General features: G+C 49.5%; 1 protein-coding gene across 7 annotated transcripts in view; it reads right to left on the reverse strand.

Moving 5' to 3' along the window:
* The window catches only part of TCERG1 (transcription elongation regulator 1), a 34,670-nt gene extending 20,243 nt beyond the window's left edge, over nucleotides 1-14,427 (reverse strand). The window contains exons 1-8 of one of the 7 annotated variants that reach the window (XM_075509389.1): nucleotides 14,067-14,081; nucleotides 13,406-13,497; nucleotides 12,635-12,860; nucleotides 8,950-9,102; nucleotides 8,482-8,743; nucleotides 5,485-5,727; nucleotides 1,550-1,612; nucleotides 24-224 (exon numbers count right to left, since the gene is read on the reverse strand). In XM_075509389.1, coding sequence (XP_075365504.1) covers nucleotides 24-224; nucleotides 1,550-1,612; nucleotides 5,485-5,727; nucleotides 8,482-8,743; nucleotides 8,950-9,102; nucleotides 12,635-12,859 — 1,147 coding nt within the window. In that variant the 5' untranslated portion in view covers nucleotide 12,860; nucleotides 13,406-13,497; nucleotides 14,067-14,081. Of the gene's footprint in view, nucleotides 1-23; nucleotides 225-1,549; nucleotides 1,613-5,484; nucleotides 5,728-8,481; nucleotides 8,744-8,949; nucleotides 9,103-12,634; nucleotides 12,861-13,405; nucleotides 13,498-14,066; nucleotides 14,339-14,403 lie in introns of those variants that run through there. The other 6 variants (XM_075509390.1, XM_075509387.1, XM_075509386.1 and 3 more) reach the window with 6 other exon arrangements.
* Between the last annotated feature and the right edge of the window lie 5,829 nt (nucleotides 14,428-20,256).

A 20,256-nucleotide genomic window follows, 5' to 3' on the forward strand; every position in this document is an offset into this window, starting at 1 on the left:
GCTGTATTAAAAAAAAAAAGTACCTTTTTCTTTCAGTTCTTGGGGTTTTTCCCACGTTGACTCCAGAGTCCTATTGTTATAATAGTAAGTCTTTCCATCTGCTGTTTTGTACTCTGTCCACTCAGAGACTGCTGTTGCTCCAGCCAGCGTAGCAGGTGAAGCGGCAATAGCAACCTGAGGATGGATCATAGGTACGATGGGAGGGGCCATGCCTGGCAAGACACCTGGGCAAAGAAAAAGAAAGAAAAAGAAAAGAAAAAAGAAAAGAAAAGAAAAGAGGAAAGACAACAGTAAGTGACAAGGAAGTACCCAAGAACCAAAACCTAGCACTTCACTGACTTAATTTACAAATAAACAACCTATCTAAATAAATATAAAGATTGTTTTAAAAATTAAATTGGAAAGCAATGCATTGTTACTAAATTTTCTTCCTGTGTTTTACAATCAGTACTGCCCATATTACCAGGCAAATTAGATGGCTTTTTATTTTAGAGTAATGTGTAATTCTGCACAGCACAAAGTTTTTAGACATTTGGTTTAATACTTCAAAATTAAGTACTCTATTTATCAAAAAAGTCGTTATTAGATCTCTATAGCAAACAATTATTTAAAAAAAAAAATCTACTCCACTGTTTAATTATGCTATCATTTTAAGAGATATTCCTATTGCTCTTAAAAAAAAAAAGACAACAGTGGCTTGTATTTGAGCCATATAATACTGAGCAGAACTCTGATAAATCTTAAATCCTGACTTAAAAAAAGTTAACGTTAATTCAGAGCCTTGAATAAAAAATGATGAGAACGAAATAATTTCAGATTGCGTGACGGTTTTGTTTAGTACTGAAGACCGATTGGAAAAAACATTTTATTCACATCCTAAAGCAAAATGTCAAGTAAATATCTGCAGATAAGAAAGCCAGAATGCTACGTTATTCTATTATTTCTCTACTCATCCCAACAAAATAGATATACTGAACATATTTTGAATGACAAGTTCTAGAAAAACAAATTGGATAATACTAGAACTACAAGATCATAATTTTGAGCTTAACATTTGTATGAAAAAGTCTATCTCTTTAAATAATGGAAAAGCACACTTTACGCATTGCCATAAAGTATTCTCAGTAAGTGACTTTTCTTAAATCCACAATTTGAAAAATGAAAATTTATACTAAGATGCACATACACGCACACCAACATGCGAGCACAATCATGTCACTATACATGTGGAAGTAGGAAAAACAAAAATCCACACACAAGAAACTAGTAACTAAGAAGTATGGGCATGAAGAGGTTCACAATTATTACAGAACTCAATGATTACAGAAAACTGTACTGGATTTGTTGTATAAAATAAGCTAACACTAACAGTTATTTGGGAAAGTTATTTCCTGGCCAAATATGATATTTGCATTTATACTGGTTTTGAAAATAAAGTATATATATTCATTCAATTGGGGAAGCAAATAAATAAATAAAAGATAAACAACAACATTCACTACCATGCCAACTTACAGACAAAACGAACTAAGATGGTTTTGAAAATTACCGGTCTTGGTGGTAGCGACTGTCTTTACATACGGGCAGCTGACTATTTGCATCATTGCTACACCTGTAAAATGGATAAGCAAGCATGTTGGAAAGCTGCCATTGTATGTCAGCTACCACTGGGAGTCTGGATGCTACAGATTTCCTGCTACAATTTGGAATGCCATTTTCAGCTGGCAAAGAGAAAGCCTCCCGGCAAGAAGCATGAATCATTTTTGCTCCAATGTTTTATGCCAGATCAAGTATAAAACTAATTTTAAGCTGCAGCAGCAGTTTCTGCCTACATTAAACCAGCTGTTTAGCAAATTACTGGGACATCATTAAAAAGAAAAAAGGTATTTCAATGAAGACTCAGGGGTTTAAGTTCATTCAAGGGGGAACTCAGCTCTCCTTGTAGGGCAGTACCATCAGAAAACAATCTACTAATGGTGCTGTTTTCCACTGACAGCCTGTGCTCGGACAGATCCATCAGAGGAGCAGCAGCAAAGCGAAACTAACGGTCTTTGCTATTTTCAGTCTGCTGCTGCATTTAGAAAGCAGTGGTAAGAGTAGAAGGACAGATTTAACTAGTCAGACTAGCAAGCCGTGGCAGGGTGAAAGCCAAGTTCAACCCAGAGGGAAAGCTGAGGTTATGAGGGTCATTACGGAAAGGCTGGAGGTGGAAGAAGGGGGGAGAAAAGAAATAAAAGCAATGAAGCTGCAAACAGGTACACAAAGCTGCACTAGGTCAGTGGCAGCAAACATTTTCTTTATTTTTCATTATCAAGAATGTCACGAGCTGAAAAATGCTCAAAAAGCAGCGTAACTAGTCCTCATAAAGGTAGCATCATGCACGGTTCTGCTCTCCAGCTCATTAAGAAATGACATAGAAAGGCCACAAAGAGGGAAGCATCTAATCCTCTTCAATTAGACGCAAAATTCAGTAGGAAATTAGATTGGGGTAAAGGGAACGTCTTTCCAAAAGCCTTCATTTTAGGGTGCGGAAGGAAACTGTAGAAGTTCTCTCTACGTTGGCCCAGTCTGAACACTCAGAAATGGAAATACTTCAGAAACTTCCCCTTAAATGGTTTCAATTCCGTCATCTGAGGTGAGAAATCCTCCAGCGCAAAGTGAAATTAAACCCCTGTGTTTATAACCAAAGTAATTTCTATTTTTCTTCATTAGAGATCTAGTATGGAAAGCATACAAAAATGCTGCCAATTTATTTAAAAAATATTTCTGAGAAGACAAAATTGTAATGTTCTTTAATAATAATTTCAATGAAAGAATCCAAAACTAGTTTTATTAAAAAAAAAAGTATGAATTGAGACACAAAAACATTGACTCAAACAGCACTGAATGAAGTGTTTGTCTAAATTTGTGGGGGAGGGTTCACGTTATGTACTTGAAAATGAATCTGAAAATTCGTTTTGTTAAGGAAGTTACAGCATGTCTTAAAACTGGGTCAGTATAAATAATGCCATCTGCGGGATCACTGAAATTAGAGATACTGCAGCGCAGATAAGACTTAGCAAATACCCAAGCCGTTTCCTCTGCCAAGTGCATTCTCAAACATACAACTAACTTTTAACATATGAATTAAGAGAAAGCAGACTTACTTTTTAAGATCTGAGATTATGAGATATCACTAATCAACTCTTCCATTGTTCCATCTTACTATAGTATAATACAGAGATTAACTTTGAAATCACTTGACAATGGTATTGTTCAGCTCTGTCTCTCTAACTTGAAAGCGATCTCCTGATATAATAATCTAGTGCTGAAAGCCCCAAACATCTATACAATAAGCCTTTCTGACTTCATCTTATACTGCCATGAAGTCATTTTGACTTCTCTTTAGTTTCTTGTTACCGTAAAATATTTTAAAGGTTTCCTTATCTTTTACGCTGTTTATAAACCATTACAACCAACTCCAGCCAGAATTAGCTGGAAGAAGGAGATTCATTTTATTCTGTAATCAGGCAAAATGACAAATTAGACTTGTTAGTGGAAGCACACACTTTACTGCCAGGTATCCTTCCTATGTATTATGGGTTCCACCCAAAAGGCTCATCTCACTGTGAGAACAGAAGAGGCCAGATCTAAGACTTGCTACCAGGAAAGTTCTGAAAAAAAATCTTTTGAAAAACGAGTATAAGAAGGAGAAGATCAATGTTCTTGCTCTGTCTTTCCTTCTGTATTGCACTACACACAAAACTTTTTGACTGAGAGCTTATGAAAAAAGCCATCCCAAGCACACAACCCAGCACATCCATTTTCACTGGCACTCTTCTCTACTGCTTTGACCATCCACATTTCCCCTGACAGTTCACGCTTGAGTAGATGATTATATCCTTCAAAGGTATGTAAGGACCCTTCACTCTATGCTGATCCCTTGCTGGCAGTGTCAGAGATTGCAGTTAAGGACATTCACCTTTAAGGCTTACTTTTTTATTGTTCTTCCAAACCTCACAAATACACAGACATCAGAGTTCTCCCACTATCCTTTATCCATTTTTCCTTCAGCCTTGAGTGTCATGTTCAGAATAGTATTTTCTTCCTGTCTTAAAACAATGAGTACTACACTGTGATTTCTTTTCCAAGCAAATTACAGGTTGAAGTAGCTTCACCCAGTTATTTTAGAAGACTATCCTAAAAGCAGAGGCAACTAAAAGTTGGTCCTCTCTTCGAGTTAGCAGAACTAATACCCATTTTAACTACTTTCATACTTATATCCTTTATCAAAGAAGTGTTATAAAGGATTACTTTTCATCCAACCAATTTGATGGAAGGTAAAGGCCTCCCTGCATATGTACTGGATCAATGCGTTAAAAGGACAGCAGGAAAGAAGTCACCTCACTCAGCTCCTACAGAGTCAAAAATATGAGGCTGCCGCTCAGAGCTGTTTCTTCGTAATTCCTAATCAGAAACTAACTTGTTTCCAACAGAACTGCAGTCTCAAACCTTCCTTTGCAACAGAAAATCAGCAGCTCTTAGTATATATTTAGTACTACTGCACACTGAAAAAGCATTAATTACTTTTGTACTAGAACAGGAACTCAACTGTATCCATGCAAACTGAAACATGGTATTTAAAGCGTCCTCTTAGGAGGACCTCTGCAGCAATTACAAACAGCAGTCGAGTCCAAAGTTTTGCCAGACTAAAATTAGTTCCTTAAGTATCTAAATATTTTCTAAAACTTAAGAAAATATGATTTACCCAGGAACCAGTGGGCTGCCATCTAAGAATTTCTTCTCAATGGTTTTTACACCCAAAGCCTATGAATAATACCCTAGCATCTTGAATGCCTGCATTACGGTCCTCGGTTTAAACCTCAACATTTTACATAAGCATTCAGCATCATACCTGATAGCTGCAAACCAAGAGAACTGGGAACACCTAACATCATTGAGGGGTAATGCATTTGAATGGTAATTCTTCCTGCTCATAAATATATTCTTTTCTTTTGATTTATTTCAGCTATGATCCATGTCCTAATAAATATTTATACACAAGACTTAAGGTCTAAATCAAGCAAGTAGAAAAAAATCATAGCAATGTTGCAATTAGTAAAATACAGTGCTACAAGATTCTCAGAGTCACATATGGATTCTGTCCAGAAGCTCACTTTTTTTTAAATAGGATGACAAGATAGACATGTGCCTTGAGATTAAGAAGTGTTTAGTGCAATTCTTATATTTTCCTATCATCTAAAAGAAAAAGGTTTACATGTTTAAATGCAGCTGTTTTCTGATATGTATATCAAAGAACTAGAAGTCAAAAAAATTTCATGTTCTTTGTTAATTAAAAAGTCTGTCTGCTAACCCTGAATTCTTTCAAAAATACTCTGAGTGGAGAGGATTCAGGCAAGTTCCGTACACAGTGGACACATGAGTGCAAACAAATTGACAACATGGACATGTAGCGGACAAGACAATTACAGTTCGCCAATTTACCTGGAAGTGGAATAGGCATGCCAGGAAGGGGGACACGAAATGGAGGTACCATTACTGGTGGAAAAGCAGGAATTGCTGCAGTTGGTTGAGGTACTGCATGAGGAACTGCAGGAGGCAATGTCTGTGGGACTGGCTGGGGTACAGTCTGCACAGGTGTAGCAGAAGGAGCAGAGGTTGAAACACTGACTGATGGTGTGGCAACTGAAACACCCGAACTCGGGGTCTGGTCTTGTGTGGTAGGTGCTGATAAAAAAAAACAAAGAACACCTTGTATCTTAGACACTACAATATATTTGCTGCAAACATACTGGCTCTCTGTTTCCCAACAGACATTACATAAGCAGATATGCTTAGGTATAATCAGCAGGAAGACACTCTTGGACAAAAAAACCCCTTTGCCTTCTCTGTAACATTAAATATCCACAAAGAAAGTAAATTTCAAATTTTACTTTGTCCCATTCTTTACACCTAACAAGTCTCTACAGCAGTAGCAAGGGTGTACCAAGGACAAATATAGCCTCTGTATCCCTGTTCAGAAAAATAGAAAGGGAATGTTACAGAGAGTTTCAAATGGAAAAAGATTGTTCTTATGTTAAATGAACATTGGTTCTGCTTTTTAACAATAACGGCAGCAGCGTGGGCATGACAACGGTGTGTCTAAAACTATGCTTATTAAGCTGTGATCCAAGAATGGAAAAATGTCAATAAAAAAATGTGTAAATAAGCAAGGAAAAGGAAAGTACTTTTGTTCAGAAGCTGCAAGAACTTTCTTGGTCTTCAGTGCCTCCCAGTGGGAAAATACATTACTAGCATTCATTTCCATAATCCTTGCAGCATGACTGAAATCAGCATTTAACCGAGAATAAAAGTGCTGTGTATCAAAGCACTGGCAAACAGGAACTAGAGACACGACTGATTAAACTCACTGACCAGCCTTGCAAATTTACACCATAAGATTTGGTGGAGGGGAGGAAAAACTGTTGTAAAAAATGAGCTAACTAAAAAAAAAAAAAAAAAAAAAAGAAACCATACCAACTTATGACTATATAATATACGGGCATAGTGTGCTTATTCTTCAGTTATTTAATGACCACCAGAAGCATTCCCAATAACACACCAGTATTAACATATTTAAATAAAGATTTTTGATCTCTTGTTAAGTGTTTCGGAAAGGGTGAAAGTTCTTAGCACTGCCTAAAATTTAGGGAAACAGAGCAGACAGTCAGTATGTGATTTGTTTTAAGGCCTAAGTCAAATCAGTACCAGACAAGAATGAAGCTCAGCCAGAAGTCCCAGTTTTTTTACAGGCCAAGTCTGAGGGTTATAAAATTATTTTAAATGATAAAATTTTATCACCTAGGCACAGACACCAACAGTAACAGTTCTTGAAAGCAAAGACAAAGTTTAGCAGGTAGAACAGGTAGAAGTGGAACAGACTCTCAGCGTTTGCTATTAGGAAATTTTGCTTCAGAGAAGGTGCATAAAGTGCTATTCCAAAAGCAGGATCAGTTCTCAACAGCCTGGCATTATGCCAGAAGCTAACATTCACCTCCTACCTGATTCTTGTTACTCAGCAAAACGGTTAGAGTAGACCATATTTCAACAAAGCAGCTCAACGCAGTACTAAGTTACCTTTCAAATTAAATAAAAGTCCTAAAATGCTTTCAGCAATACAAATTATTTGCTACTCTAATGATCTGTCCTCCCTCCAGTGTTAACTGAAAGCATAGTTTGAGGGTTACCTAAATTTGACTCCCTTTCATACACAGATCTCTAAAGTTTGGGGTAAATGGTGAGTTAAGCTTGACTTGTCTCACCTGTTACAGGAAAAAGATGAAATAATTCCAGGGGATGCAACTCTACACTACAGCTGGAATTAGAACAGTTCAGCAATCGCTCATCTTCTGCACGCCCTTTGGCCCGAGACTCAGTGTGCACATTTTTGCCAGTGCAGCTACAATGATCAAGGCTGTCAAACAACAGGATTCCTGACCAGGATCGATGCTGTGCTTTCAGTAGCCCTGCGCGTAGGCAGTAACACTAACCAAACTGTTCCTTAACAAGCGTACCTTGCTTTGTTCATGCTAGGTGATCTTACTCATTGTCTGCTGGTGACATACTCGCATGCAAATACTACATAAGATACATCTCTATATAGGTGCTCTGCACTAGAGGCACTTTGTCAGCATATATATGCCAAAGTACAGTATAAATCATACTATTTATATTATATGCAGATACTATGTATAAACATGCATTATGTGCATGCTGCATAAATTCAGTCCCCTTTCCTCTTGAGGTTCCCTCAGTTGGCAAACCCTTAAAAGCAAAGGCTCAGCCCATGTACACAGCAGTAATCTTCAGACTATTATTCAAAGGTCATGAGCGAACAATAATGGCTCTAAGGACTTTCTTTTTCCTCTTTTGTGCAAGTCTAGCAAATGGGAACTTACGAGGCTTAGTCAGAAGAATAATGCTAATAAAAGTAATACACCAGAAGAAGCTCTATTCTGCAATCAACCAATTCTCCGCAGCCAGGAGCGGCAAAGATCCAGCCTCTTTAAGCAACAGATGCCATGTTGGAAACAAAGAGGACATTGCTACAACTGTAACTCCTACCTCAGATTAACTTTTCTTGTGAGATACTTTTAAAAACAATTTAGCTTTATCTATAGTCAAAAGGAAATGGACGCATTAATAGCTTTGAGATGATGTGATAACAGCAGAAGAAAAATATACAAAGACTTAAAGAAAAAGGGTTGCATACTGATCTAGTATTACTCTCCTGAAGTAACTCTTTCAGACTGGGGCAGGGGGAGGAAGGTTCGCATGCAAGGTTCTTCTGGATCAAATACTGTACTTTAAACCCATACTCCACTTCATGTTGAAACAACTTCCTCCTGGATACCAAGTTTTTGCCGCAGTAATTCCCCAAAGCAGCATCCCCACCATCTGTTCCCCACCATTGCAAAGCTTGAGAAACCCTCAGTTACTCACTGGAAATCGTCTGTGAAACGGAAGTGGCTGTGGTTGTGGTAGAGGTTGTGGAGGACTGAGTACTCGAGGACGTGGATGGAGACGCTGCGGATGCAGGACTACTGGTGGTCGGCGTGGAGGCACCTACTGCTTGGGCCTGGGCCTGGGCTTGCGCCTGGGCCTGGGCAGCCAGCATCGGCGTCAACTCCGACTGCTGAATAACTTTCACCCCATCTGGCTTAGTCCACGCTGACTCACGTGTACGCGCGTTATAGAAATAGACCTACAATTTAAGAATGTCGCCATCAAACAACTGCTTATCTGGAGGAGAGGCATTTATAAATGGTCCAGTTCCTCCTGTTTTAAAAATAATTATTAAAAGGCTAGACAAGAGCATAGGGTTTTGCCACAGTGCAAGACTGTGTATGACGACATGCTCACAACAGCAGTAAACACCCATTACTTCGCTGTTTCTGGTAACCATCTTACCTTGCCATCTGGAGTTTTGTTTTCTACCCATATCTCTTCAGCTGGGGGCATTGCTGGTGTTCCAGGGGCAGTGACAGGCGGCATTCCTGGAGGGAACATCATACCAGGAGGTGGTGGCATGCTACCCATGGGAGGAGGCATAAATGGTGGTCTCTAAAGGCATATAACAACAATAATAATGATGATGATGATAATACAATTTTCAAGCAGAGTTTTCCTTTATTAGAGCACCAACAGACAGTACAACTATCACAAGGTTAACCCTACCACTCAGAGAGCTGCTTTAACAACCTAACGCTACCAGCTCAGAGAATGCGCTTCCTGACAAGCCACCACCTATGGCAGAACAGCTGCAGTAAGCATTTCACTTCTGCAATGCCAACGTAAATGCAAAGCATCAGAAAAAAGTGGCATGAAAAGAAGTGGGATGAGAGAAAACCCCTCTCCTGAAAAGGCAAAAATATCCCAATGCAAGAAAGAATGGAAGAACTGCTCCTGAATAATTCAGACATCCCCAGCTGTGAATCAAATATACCAATCAAACAGTTACACAATGACCATCCCAGTGAAGAAATATATATATATAAAAATATAAATTACAAGCAAGCATCCAACTTATCAGCCTAGCAGAGCAGCGGATTTCATTACAATCCATTACACTTCTCAATTTCCCATTAACTAAAATTCTAACTAGTGCTAATTTTAAAAAAAGAAAAGAAAAATATCAAATTACATTTTCATTATTGCATCATCATAAGAAATCCAGAACTGCCCTGCACACCACTGTTACCTGAAAGCCCGAACGCCTGCTTTCGCATTCAAGGTACATTAAGTTCTTTTATTCTACTTGTTTATTTGGACTGTTCTGAAATTTCCTGTGCATAACAAGTATAGTGAATATTTCCCTATAAAAAAAGACAGTCAACAAAATCCACCAAGTTCTTTAACTTACTCTGCATACACCTACAACTGACCTAATTATCTCCATCACTCCATTTCTAATTGAACTTGTGATGCAAAAGATTTCCTCTTCACAAAGGCAATACCAAGACAGCTCACTGGTAAAAACCTTCTAGCTCTGCACTCATAACTGACAGGCCCAAAAGTGAAACGTGCACATGCAGCAAGACTAGGGCTCTGCTGAAGCTAGGATGTGTGCAGGAAATCCAGTGTATCAGAAAAAAAAAAAAGCCATTAAGGTAACTACAGCCTTTCCTTCCTTCTTTATTTCTTCTCCACAGCCCCTCCATCTGGCCACGAGATGATCTTTCTCTTTACCACTACAACCTGTAAAAAGAATCCAGTGGAGCTCACTTTTTGCCTGCTGTTGCTGCTTTCCGGACAAAAAAAAAGGGGTTAGACTGTTCCAGGGCAGTCCCGGGAGCAGGAGGGGATGCCAGGTGTACAGCCAGGGCATCCAGAACGCCCTTCGGCTCTGCTCTAAGCACGCTCTCTCCTCCGTTTCTACCACAGGACCTTTCAACATCGTGTCTCCCCTCGTACCAGAAGCAGGATGAGAAGCGAAAAACCAAACATTCGGTGCAAAGCAGAGCACAGTGCTGATATGGCATGAAAAATGTAGACATGCTTGGTGCATGGATTCCATGTACGGTAATGAGTGGCAGAAAACACGCTTACTGCATGGCACGATAAAACAGCTATGGTGTAACAGCTGAGAGCTGAAGCACATTGAGAATACAAATCAAACACATAAATCAAGGAGAGGTCAGCAGCTAGGCTTGGGGCTTCAAATTAACTCTGGCTGATTCTTGAAACTGCAAGGTCCTGTTCCCTGCCCTCAGTCTGAGTTCCACTGCACACTCCGACACTCTTCATTGCTTCAGCACTTTCAAGATAGTGCATGGGCACATGAATATTAACACCAAGAGGGAAAACGGGATCATAAAGCATCAGAACAAAGCCGCAGTAGGTGGAAATAGTCTTAAATAAACTTAAGCTGAGCATGAAAACATACCATAGAACAAGGCCCCTAGTACTGAATAAAAGGAAGAGAAAAGATGACATTCAACAACGTGAGCGGGGTTGTTCACACCCCTCAAACGTACTGTTTCAGTCTTCAATCCCACCGGACTTCTGTTCAGCTGAGAATGTTTCAATGAAATGAATAGCTACGTCACACCTCCTGAGCACTCCAAGTTCTAACAACACGCTTTATGTTGGAGAAGATGGAGAGAAAACTGCTATGGAAAACACACACTGGTTTCTTCTTGGAATCTTATGCTCGGGGTGATCATAGCACACAAAATCAAACTACAATTGATGTTAGTTTATTTCAGATGAAGCCCAGCTTAAGTCCTCGTTCCTGCTCTCGCTGCTTCTTTGCTTCCTCTCATACCGCTCCCTCCGTTTCACACATCCGCAGAGCTATACAGTGAACCAATCTGCATTAAGAGTAATGGGGAAAACAGCTCCCATAGCCCTGCTGCCAAAAACCTTATGCAAAGCAGGACCTAAAATACCATGAAATAACCCATGTCAGCATGTTCTCCTTCCATCTTGCCCACATCCCTACATTTTAAAATAAATTCCACGGCACTAAAGTTTTCACTATTCTATTACAAACAGCGGATTTAAACCATTATTTATAAACCACGTAGTACTATTCACCTCCTTGTAGGCCTGCCCGCAGTCCCACACAGTAATTACACTGCCCTAATAACACCGTACTCCTACAATGCTATTAAAACGATACATTTCTTATGCGCAAATGTGTTGTACCTTTTAAACTGTCTGAGTCTCTGAAAAGCAGGCGAAAGAACTTAAATGTACGTCACCATGAAATACAGACAGAAATCTATCTTACTTGAGCCCAGCAGGCACTCATAGGGTGCCTGCAGATGTGAGGAATGCTGCAAGTTTTAAAAAAAACAAACAAAACACAACAACAAACCTAAGATAAAGAGCATTCCCCCTCTGCCCAGAGTAAACGTATGTCAGCACAAGGACCGCCTGCAGCCTCTCCAGTCAAACGCTGAGCCTACTCTTATTTTTTTTTCCAAATGTTCAATTTTTCTTTGTCAGCACGTTGACAATTTCTGCTACATTGCTAACAATGCGCCCTCCTGAACACAGTGCCGAAGCAAAACACACCTGGTCACTGATTCTACACCTGCTTCTCAGAACTGCGACCTGCCCACCTGAGCAATCCCTCGGGATCAGCAATAACAAACTACCACAGCTATGGCAGGCGTGGCTCATGCTGGAACCCACACGGAATTTAGCCGCACCTTCTCTGTTGGTCTTTGCGCGTGTCCATCGTTACCTCAGTAAGTGAATACAGGCACCCTAGAAGGCTGCTGTGCACCTCACGCGCCTGCTTTGAGGCGTTCAGAAATCCCAGCACAGCTGAATCCTGCATTCTGCACGGCCACAGGGCACCAACACGCAGTCAGGTTTTAGTAAAGACTCTGCTGGTGAGCGTATCCTAACTGCATAATTGATTAATTTAGAATTGCCTCAAGGAGCTAAAGAGAAGTTGTGTTTACGTGCCACAGGTATGCATTAGTTTTATAATACCATGCACAAGCCTTATGTTTTCATCATGCTCTGCTGTTTTTTTCAGCCATCTTAATGCCTCTCCTTTTATTATTTCCACATGCGAAAACAAACAAGAAAAATCCCTAAATCCCAACTCAACGAGCTGAGAGAATCTCCCATTCTTTACCTGTAAATGTGGAGGTCCCATTGGTGGAGGAATCCCTCCCGGAGGTGGCATCGGAGGCATGTTTGGATCAAACGGAGGACGTCCGAAAGGGGGGCGAGGTGGTGGAGGAGGACCTCGCATCATACCAAAAGGTGGAGGTGGTCGCATGAGAGGCGGTGGGCCTCTCATGACTGCATTTGGTGGGGGAGCTGGGCCACGAAATCTCAGTGCTTGCTGCTGAGCCATTCTGTGGATAAGGCCAAAGGGAAACAAAGTTTATTTTCTTTTGCTGCTTAGCTGTAAGAAAATCAACTCTTACAATAAACAGGGAAAAACCCTAACAAAAAAATTGAAAGAGTGTGGAAAAAAATGCCAAGTTTGAATAAACAAAGTTAAGCACGCAACTACTTCAAGAGCTTCTTCCCCTTTACAATTCAGGTTCATTAGTCCTCACGAGTGAATTTTTATTCATGGAAATGAATAACCCAGAGCCAGGATTGGGGTAGGCAGGCATTGCGGAAGCACATCCAGACCTGCCAGAGCTCCTTCAACGTGACCTGCAACTCTGATTCCTGTCTGCACGCACACCCTAGGCTTCTCAAGCAACGGCTGTCAGTCACGCCAAGGGGTTTAATTATCCTGTAGTACGAGTGTCTGCCAGGGCTACCTACATCCTTCACGTTTGCAACCTACGGTGGGATTTGAACGCTGAGCCTCTCAGTACACCCGCTGTGCCACCCGACCCTCTACACAGGGAGCTTTGTAAATGTATATATAGAAAAAAACGTTCACCTTTGGAACCAACAAACGCTCTTCTGCTGCTCTCAGGAAAACAATTTTGCCCACCATTTAGTGCCAGTGCAATACCAATGTTGGCATGATGACTCAAAATTGAAAAAAACAAAGGTTATGAGAAGGTGAACGGCAACACGCACGCAGCTCGGCGCCAGACCGCGGGGCAGCCCTGCTCCTGCTGACCTGGACGCGAGCGGCGCGGGGAGGGCGAGGGGCAGCCGCTGCCGGCGGGGGCTGGCAAGGGGGACCCCGCCGGGCGCCCCGCCCGCCCGCCGCCGCTCCCCGGCCGCCCAGCCCCACGCCCGAGAGCGGAGCCGCGGCAGGCGGCCCCCGGCCCCGCGACGAGGGCTCGGCCGCCCCGCCGGGCCCGTCCCGGCGCCAGCCGCACGCGGAGACAGAAAATGGAGGCGGCGAGAGCCGCTCCCGCCGGGCCGCCCGCCCCGGCCGCGCCCCGCCCCTCCGGCCGCGCCCGCGCCCAGGCCCAGGCCCGGGCCCGGGCCCGGGCCCGCTCCCCCGCCGCGGCCGCCGGCCGCCCGCCGGGCGCAGGCCGGGCCCGCGGGCGGCGCTGCGGGAAGGCCGCGGCGGGCGGGCCGGGCCAGGCCGGGCCGCGCCGCGGCCCCCGCGAGAGCCCGCCCCCGCGCCCGCCGCCGCGCGGTACCTGAGCTCGCTGCCGTACCGCTCCGCCGCCGCCTCCCCCTCGCCGCCGCCGGCCCCCGCGCCGCCGCCGCCGCCCCGCTCCGCCATCGCCGCCTCGCAGCGCCGCCGAGCCCAGCCGCTGCCGCTGCCGCCCCGGCCAGGCCCCGCCGCGCCCCATTGGCCGCCCCCCACGCCCGTCAGCGCGCGCGGGGGCGGGCGCGCCTCGCGATTGGCCGCCGCGCCCGCCGACTTTGAATGGGGGCCGCCAGGCGCGCCGGGATTGGCTGCGCGCGGGCGTCCCGCGCCGCAAGCGGCGCGGGTCACGTGAGGCGTGACCCGGGAAGAGGACCGGAACTGACCTCACGTAGGACGGAGCAGGCCGCAGGGAAAAAAGGGACGGGAGCTACATCCAATCAGCGGGCGGAGCCCCGTGCACCAATCACATCCCGCAGGCGGCTGCGCGCTCCCAACCAGAAAAGCCAAATCAGAGGCGTCCCGCCCCATCGCGTCACCGGGGGCGGGGTCCGAGCAGCAGCCAATGGCGGAGCATAAGGGTGGGGCAACCGCCCAGGAACCACAGTTACCTGCAGCAGCCAATGAGCGGGCACGGGGCGGGAGTCGCCGGCCAATGGGGAGCTGCGCGGGCCCTGCCCCAGCGCTCCGCGGCCGCCGGGGGGCGCTGTCTGCCGGGCGGGCCTGGCGCGGGCGGGCGGAGGGAGCGGGGGGGCCCGGGGGGAGGAGGCGCTTCCCGCGCCGTGCCGGCCTGCAGCAGCGGGACGGTGCCGGTGCAGCCGCTGCCCGCCCAGCGCCCGTCTCCTCGCAGACCCGTGGCGCGGCCGGGGCCTGGCGGTGCCCGGCTCTGCCCCGCTCGCTCCCGGCCGGCGGCGATGCCCGCGCCCCGGGGCGGAGGCGGCGGCCCTGCGGGCGTGCGGCCCGGCCGCGGGTTGCTGGGGCAGCCACAGCGGCACTGCGCAGCCCGGGCAGGAGCGGGGCGCGGCCAGCGCCGCAGGGAGCCGGGGTTCGAGGGAAGGGAAGGGAAGGGAAGGGAAGGGAAGGGAAGGGAAGGGAAGGGAAGGGAAGGGAAGGGCGGGACGTCACGTCTGCCTGCCGCCGGCTGCGCGGGGCAGGAGCGGCTCGGACAGTCCGGCAGCTCCAGCAGAAGGCGGCGGGGGCGCAGGGCTTTGGGCCCCCCGCGCCGGGGCTGCCGGGGCGGCAGGGGAGGCGGCTGCCGGCCTCTCCTCTCCCCGCAGCGCGGGTGCGGCGGCTCCGCTGCGTTGGGGCCGGGGAGGCACGGCGGGGGGGGGGGGCTGTCGCCGGGCCCCTCTGCCCCCGTTCGCGCCAGCTGGCTGACAGAGGCCGCCGCTGCCCCCCGCTCCGCCTCCAGCCCCCGAGTCGCCCATTGCTGGCAAAAGGCCGGGTGCAGGCACGGCCGCGCTGGCAGAAGCTCCTTGAAGATGCAGTTATGGCAGCAAAGCCCGGCTTTGGCTGGGGCAGCGTCTCTCTCCTGCCGGAGTTTGATTTACCGTAACGCGCGTGGTTGCATCGGTAGTACAAAGCCTACCGGCGTGCCCGGAGCTGCGGCCGGGGCTCCCTGGCCGGGGCAGGCGGCAGGGTCTGCGGGGGGCTGCTGGGCCGTGCCCAGGCCCTGCCCCGGCCCCGGAGAGGGGAACCCGCGCCTCTGCGGTGCGCTGCCGGGGCGGCGAGACCCCCGCCCGGGGGCTGCCGGCCTGGGCCCCGTCCCCCGGCAGCCGGCCGAGGGGGCTGAGGCGCAGGTCGCGGCAAACCGAACCGTGGGCGAATGTGGGGAACGTGGCGTGGGAGGGCAAAGGGCCGCCGTGCCCGTGGCCGGGCTGGGGGATGGAGCGGGGGTGCGTGAGTCCCCGCTGCCGCAGCGGAGCGCCCCACGGTGCCCCGCGGGCCTGGAAACGGGAGAGCTCGCGCTGCGCGGTGTTTACTGCGGGGCGTGCGGAGACGCGAGTGGGTTCCCGCTGCCCTGGGGAGAGGGGGAGCCCCTTTGCAGTGGCGGGGGACCGCCGGGGAGGCGGCCGCGCTGGGGCCGGGTCCGCAGCCCGTGCTGGGAGGCAGCATCGGCGGGTTCCCCCGGGACGTGGCCCTCGGGACTGCCCGGGCAGCCCGGCAGGCAGGTACCGAGCTGAGGACTCGTTTTGTCCGCGTAAGGTGCGTGAGAAATCGTGCAGTCAGCGAAGGAAACACGCTTTCCGTTCAGACGCCCAGTCCTGTTTATTTTATGGCCCGTGTAACTGAAAACACACGTGGGAGAACAGTCACTCCTGTGAAACACTCGCTGGCCCTGACTCGTCAGGGGAGGACTGAGAAAATCTAAATTTACGGGTAAAGCCTGCGATAACCCACTGCAGAAACTGGGAGCTCAGCTGCGGCACTGACGTTACGTTTGAGACGTAATGAGGTACAAAATATTCCGTTGAAAAGCCTCCTGCAGCAGAATTGCACCTTTCAAAAGAAAAAAACCCAGAACACCAGGGAAGCAGGTCTTTCCCCCCCGCAAGGCTGCGTTCCGTGTGCTGGGGGACGTCGCACCCCTCCCGCTGCGGGGGGGACACCGGGAGCCTCGCTGAGCCGTCGGGTCTTTCCACCTCTAACCGCTTTGATTTTGTGATCCCACTTTTCCCATTGCTCTCTCTCTCTCAAAAAAGAGCTGTCATTTCTTAAATAATAAAAATAATCGGAATCCCTAAGGGACCTCTTGATGGTGCTGTGCTAAAGAGATTCTTACAGACTTTGATTTTGCTGCGCGGTTTCTTTATTCATGTGTTTTGCTTAGAGTCGCTGCTGCTGCGAGGGTTTTTGACAGCTCGGCGGGTGGCTGGGGCTCCCCGGGTGCCTGCGTGCCCCGCTCCATCCCGGCGCGTCCCCAGCCGTCCTGGCCCCGACCCCAGGGGGCAGCGGCTCGGGGGGCCGGGGGTCCTCCGTTGCCTTGGCCCCTCCGAGGAGCCGCGGGAAGGAGCTGGGATAACCGCCGCTGGCTCTGCCCGAGCGGCGCGATGCAAAGTGCCCGTCTCCGCTCTGCGAGGGGAGAGGGGAAGGAGCCGGGAGTCCCCACCCCGCGTCCCCCCTCGCCAGCGCCGCGAGAGATCGGCGCTTTCTGACGGCAGATTAAAACGGGTTTTGGACATGATAGCTTAGATCTTCCCCAAACAGTGGGGCTGTCTGTCTTCCGCTAGCATCTTTCATCCCCCTTTTCATCTGCTTGTTTCAGGACTGTCTCAATAATTTATTAATTACAGGCGGGCAGACAGGAGCATCTGCAAGGCCCTTTCCCGTGTTCGGGGAGAGCTGGCTGCGTTCCACGCAGAGCCCCGTGCTGCTGTGCCGCAGCCCCCTCTTACTGCTCGGCTTTATTTTCTCAAAACGTTTCAGCCAGTGATTCTCGGACTGCGGCTCTTTCAAAGCCAATTAATTGTGGGCTGCAAAATGCGAGTCGTTTTGATGAATTTGATGGCAGCTACCTGCTCAGCAGGATGCGGCTTTTGGAAATAGTACAATTTGTATGTACTTAATACGTACTTTCCCTAGATTTCATTCAAAATCTGGATTCTAATAATGCGATTTGCTGTTTGCAGGGACACCCTCCCTAATTAACCAGCAGAGTAGGCTCTAGGAGTGCAGATAGGAGCGGGGAGCCATGAGCCGCAGCCCCCGGACACGCTCAGGTCGACACGGAGGCTGCTGCAGAGCAGGACCTCGCCTGCGCCCGCTCCGCCACCTCCTCCGAAAGCCTCAGCGCTGCTCTCCGGGCTGGGAAGGCGCCGCTGGCCGTGCCCCTTGGGGGAACGGGGCTGCGGCGAGCGCGGGGCCTGGGGGTAGATCCCTCCAGGGGAAACCCAAGCCTGAGCCGGCTGCAGCGGCCCTGGCTGTGCCGACGCGGCCGTGCGCTCCTTTGGGCCAGCTGGGTAGCGGAGAGGCTTTCAGAAACGTCTGCGGCCAGGCGCCCGCAGCAGCCTGGCGTCCCCTCTCCCCCTCGCCGACCCGCCCCAGGCTCGTTGCTCCGGGGTGGCTCGGGAGCTGAGACAGAGCATTCTCCCTGGAGACTTTTAAACTGTAAACCTTTTCAAATGTGTAGATCTCTGTAGTGTTTAAGGGACTGTTTCTTCCGTGGTCCGACTCCTCTGCCAGGCGTACGGCAAGGATGCTTGAAATTTCCTGTTTTGGATACTCCCTCTCCAATCTGCCCAAGTTCCCTAGGTCCAAAGAAAGTGGCCTTTTTCTTCTTTGCATGCACGTGGCATGAGCTGGTCCTCGCCGCTCCCTTTGGTTTCCCCTGGCAGCGCGTGTCACAGCCCTCCCGCTGCGGCGGGCTCCGCGAGGGCAGGCGTCCCGCACCTGGGGACCGTCCGTGGGGCTGCCATTAGCCGTTCGCCTGTGCAGAGACGCTGACGTCTTGTCATTCTTCTTCAATTTTTTTCGGATTTCAGGTTGAAGCGTGATGCCGAATTAAAAATTTTGCCCTGGGCTGTCTGCAGGGCCTCTCGGCTGCTGCGGTGCCAGCATCTGCCGGGGAGACCCCAGGTCCCGTGTCGGAGGGCGGCAGCCCCGAGCTGGCACCGGGCGGCAGAGCGGGGAGGCTCCCACCGGCGCGGGCGAGGGCGGCTTTCGCTCTCCCAGCTCCGCTCGGCCTCGCTTTTCACCACCGCCCCAGAGAGGCCCGGGGCAGGTCCCCGGGGAAGGAGGGTCCCTCCCCGCAGGGACCTGGCCCGGGGACCGGGCTGACTCCAGCCCGACCCGACTGCCAGCCATCAGTTCGCAAAAGCACGCCCGGCCTCGGCGGAGGGGAACGCCGCGTGCTGGCTCCGGGCGTCCCTTGACGACGCTGATCCCCGAAAAGAGCAGCTCTTGCAAAGCCGGGGGCGAGGCAGCCGCGGCGCAGCCCTCGGCCGGCACCGTCGGCAGACAAGACGCCGTTTGCACGCTCAGCATCAGCTGAACCCGCGGGGCTGGGAGGTGTGCACGCTCACGGGGAGAGCAGAGGCAGCAGCCATCCGCACGCACCTCGTCCAGCCGTGCCGGGGCCCGTCCTGCAGCCCTGCGGGGTCCGTGGGGGCTCCCCCGGCGCCTCGGCCGCCCCGGGCGCAGCAGACGCGTGCTGCGGAGGGCGAGATAAACAGAGAGGTCTTGGACTGTGGTTCTGATTGGGATCCGGGCCTCGCTGTTTTGGTAATATATCCATTTTTTTCTCCTGGTGTACTTTTTTACGCAGAATAGCAATGATTAAAACGGTAATGGCCTTCACTCTGGCTAATTGCATTTCGCCACGAACCTCGTTGTAGAACAATCCTCTCATATTGTCTGACTGCTAGGCTATTAAACTAAGGGCAGAAAAAAGAATTTATGGTTGTGGTTTTCCGTGAGGTTTAAATAATTATTGGTTTTGGAAACTATACCTTGGAAACGCAGAGGAAGGAGCGGTCCGAAGGAAGCCCGGGCAGCCAGCGATGGGCAGTCCAGCCCCTCGGCGCACACGCTGCAGTGGTGGTACCCGCCATGCTGCACCGCACCGCGCCGCACCGCTGGCCACCCACCCCTCTGTTTCTGCAGCCCTGGAAGGGGATAATGCTATTTAAACCCTGCAGTGACCCTGTGATGGGGCTCCAGAGGCGGATTTGGGGGCTGAAATCATGGGGCTGGCCACCCCCTGCCCCACGTGCAGCGCGTGCTCGTCGCGCCCGTCCATCGGCCACGAGCGCTGTGCGTGCGCTGCGCTCCCGCTCGCGGTGGGGCTGGAGCCGGCCCGTGCCGACAGCCGCGGTGAGGCACCGGCCGGGCGTCGTGGGGGAGCAGAGGGGCCTGGGCCTTGTTAATTTTAACAGGGCGCATCCCCATCCGTCACGTCGGCTGCCGCACGGCACGGCGCACGCAGGCCCCGGGCACGGAGCTCCCCGATCCGGCCTAATGCTTTCCCTGTATTTATGTGAAATAAATCCTGTTTTTTCTGTACATGGGGGGTCTGTAGATTCCCCCCCGACACGGGGGAAGGGGCTGCGGAGCTCAGCCGTGGCGAGGGCTGCAGAGACGGGTGTGAGGTCCTGGAGGTGCCCAGAGTCAGCCAGAGCAGAGGGTTTCGCTTGGCGGTTGTAGAGGGAGCGTAGCCACCAAAGCCGAGCCCAGCTGTAGCCAACAAAGCCGAGCCCAGCGGTAGCCACCAAAGCCGAGCCCAGCCTCCCTGCTTGCTGTTG

This window comes from Mycteria americana, chromosome 8, assembly GCF_035582795.1.
Source record: "Mycteria americana isolate JAX WOST 10 ecotype Jacksonville Zoo and Gardens chromosome 8, USCA_MyAme_1.0, whole genome shotgun sequence".
Classification (NCBI taxonomy): domain Eukaryota; kingdom Metazoa; phylum Chordata; class Aves; order Ciconiiformes; family Ciconiidae; genus Mycteria; species Mycteria americana.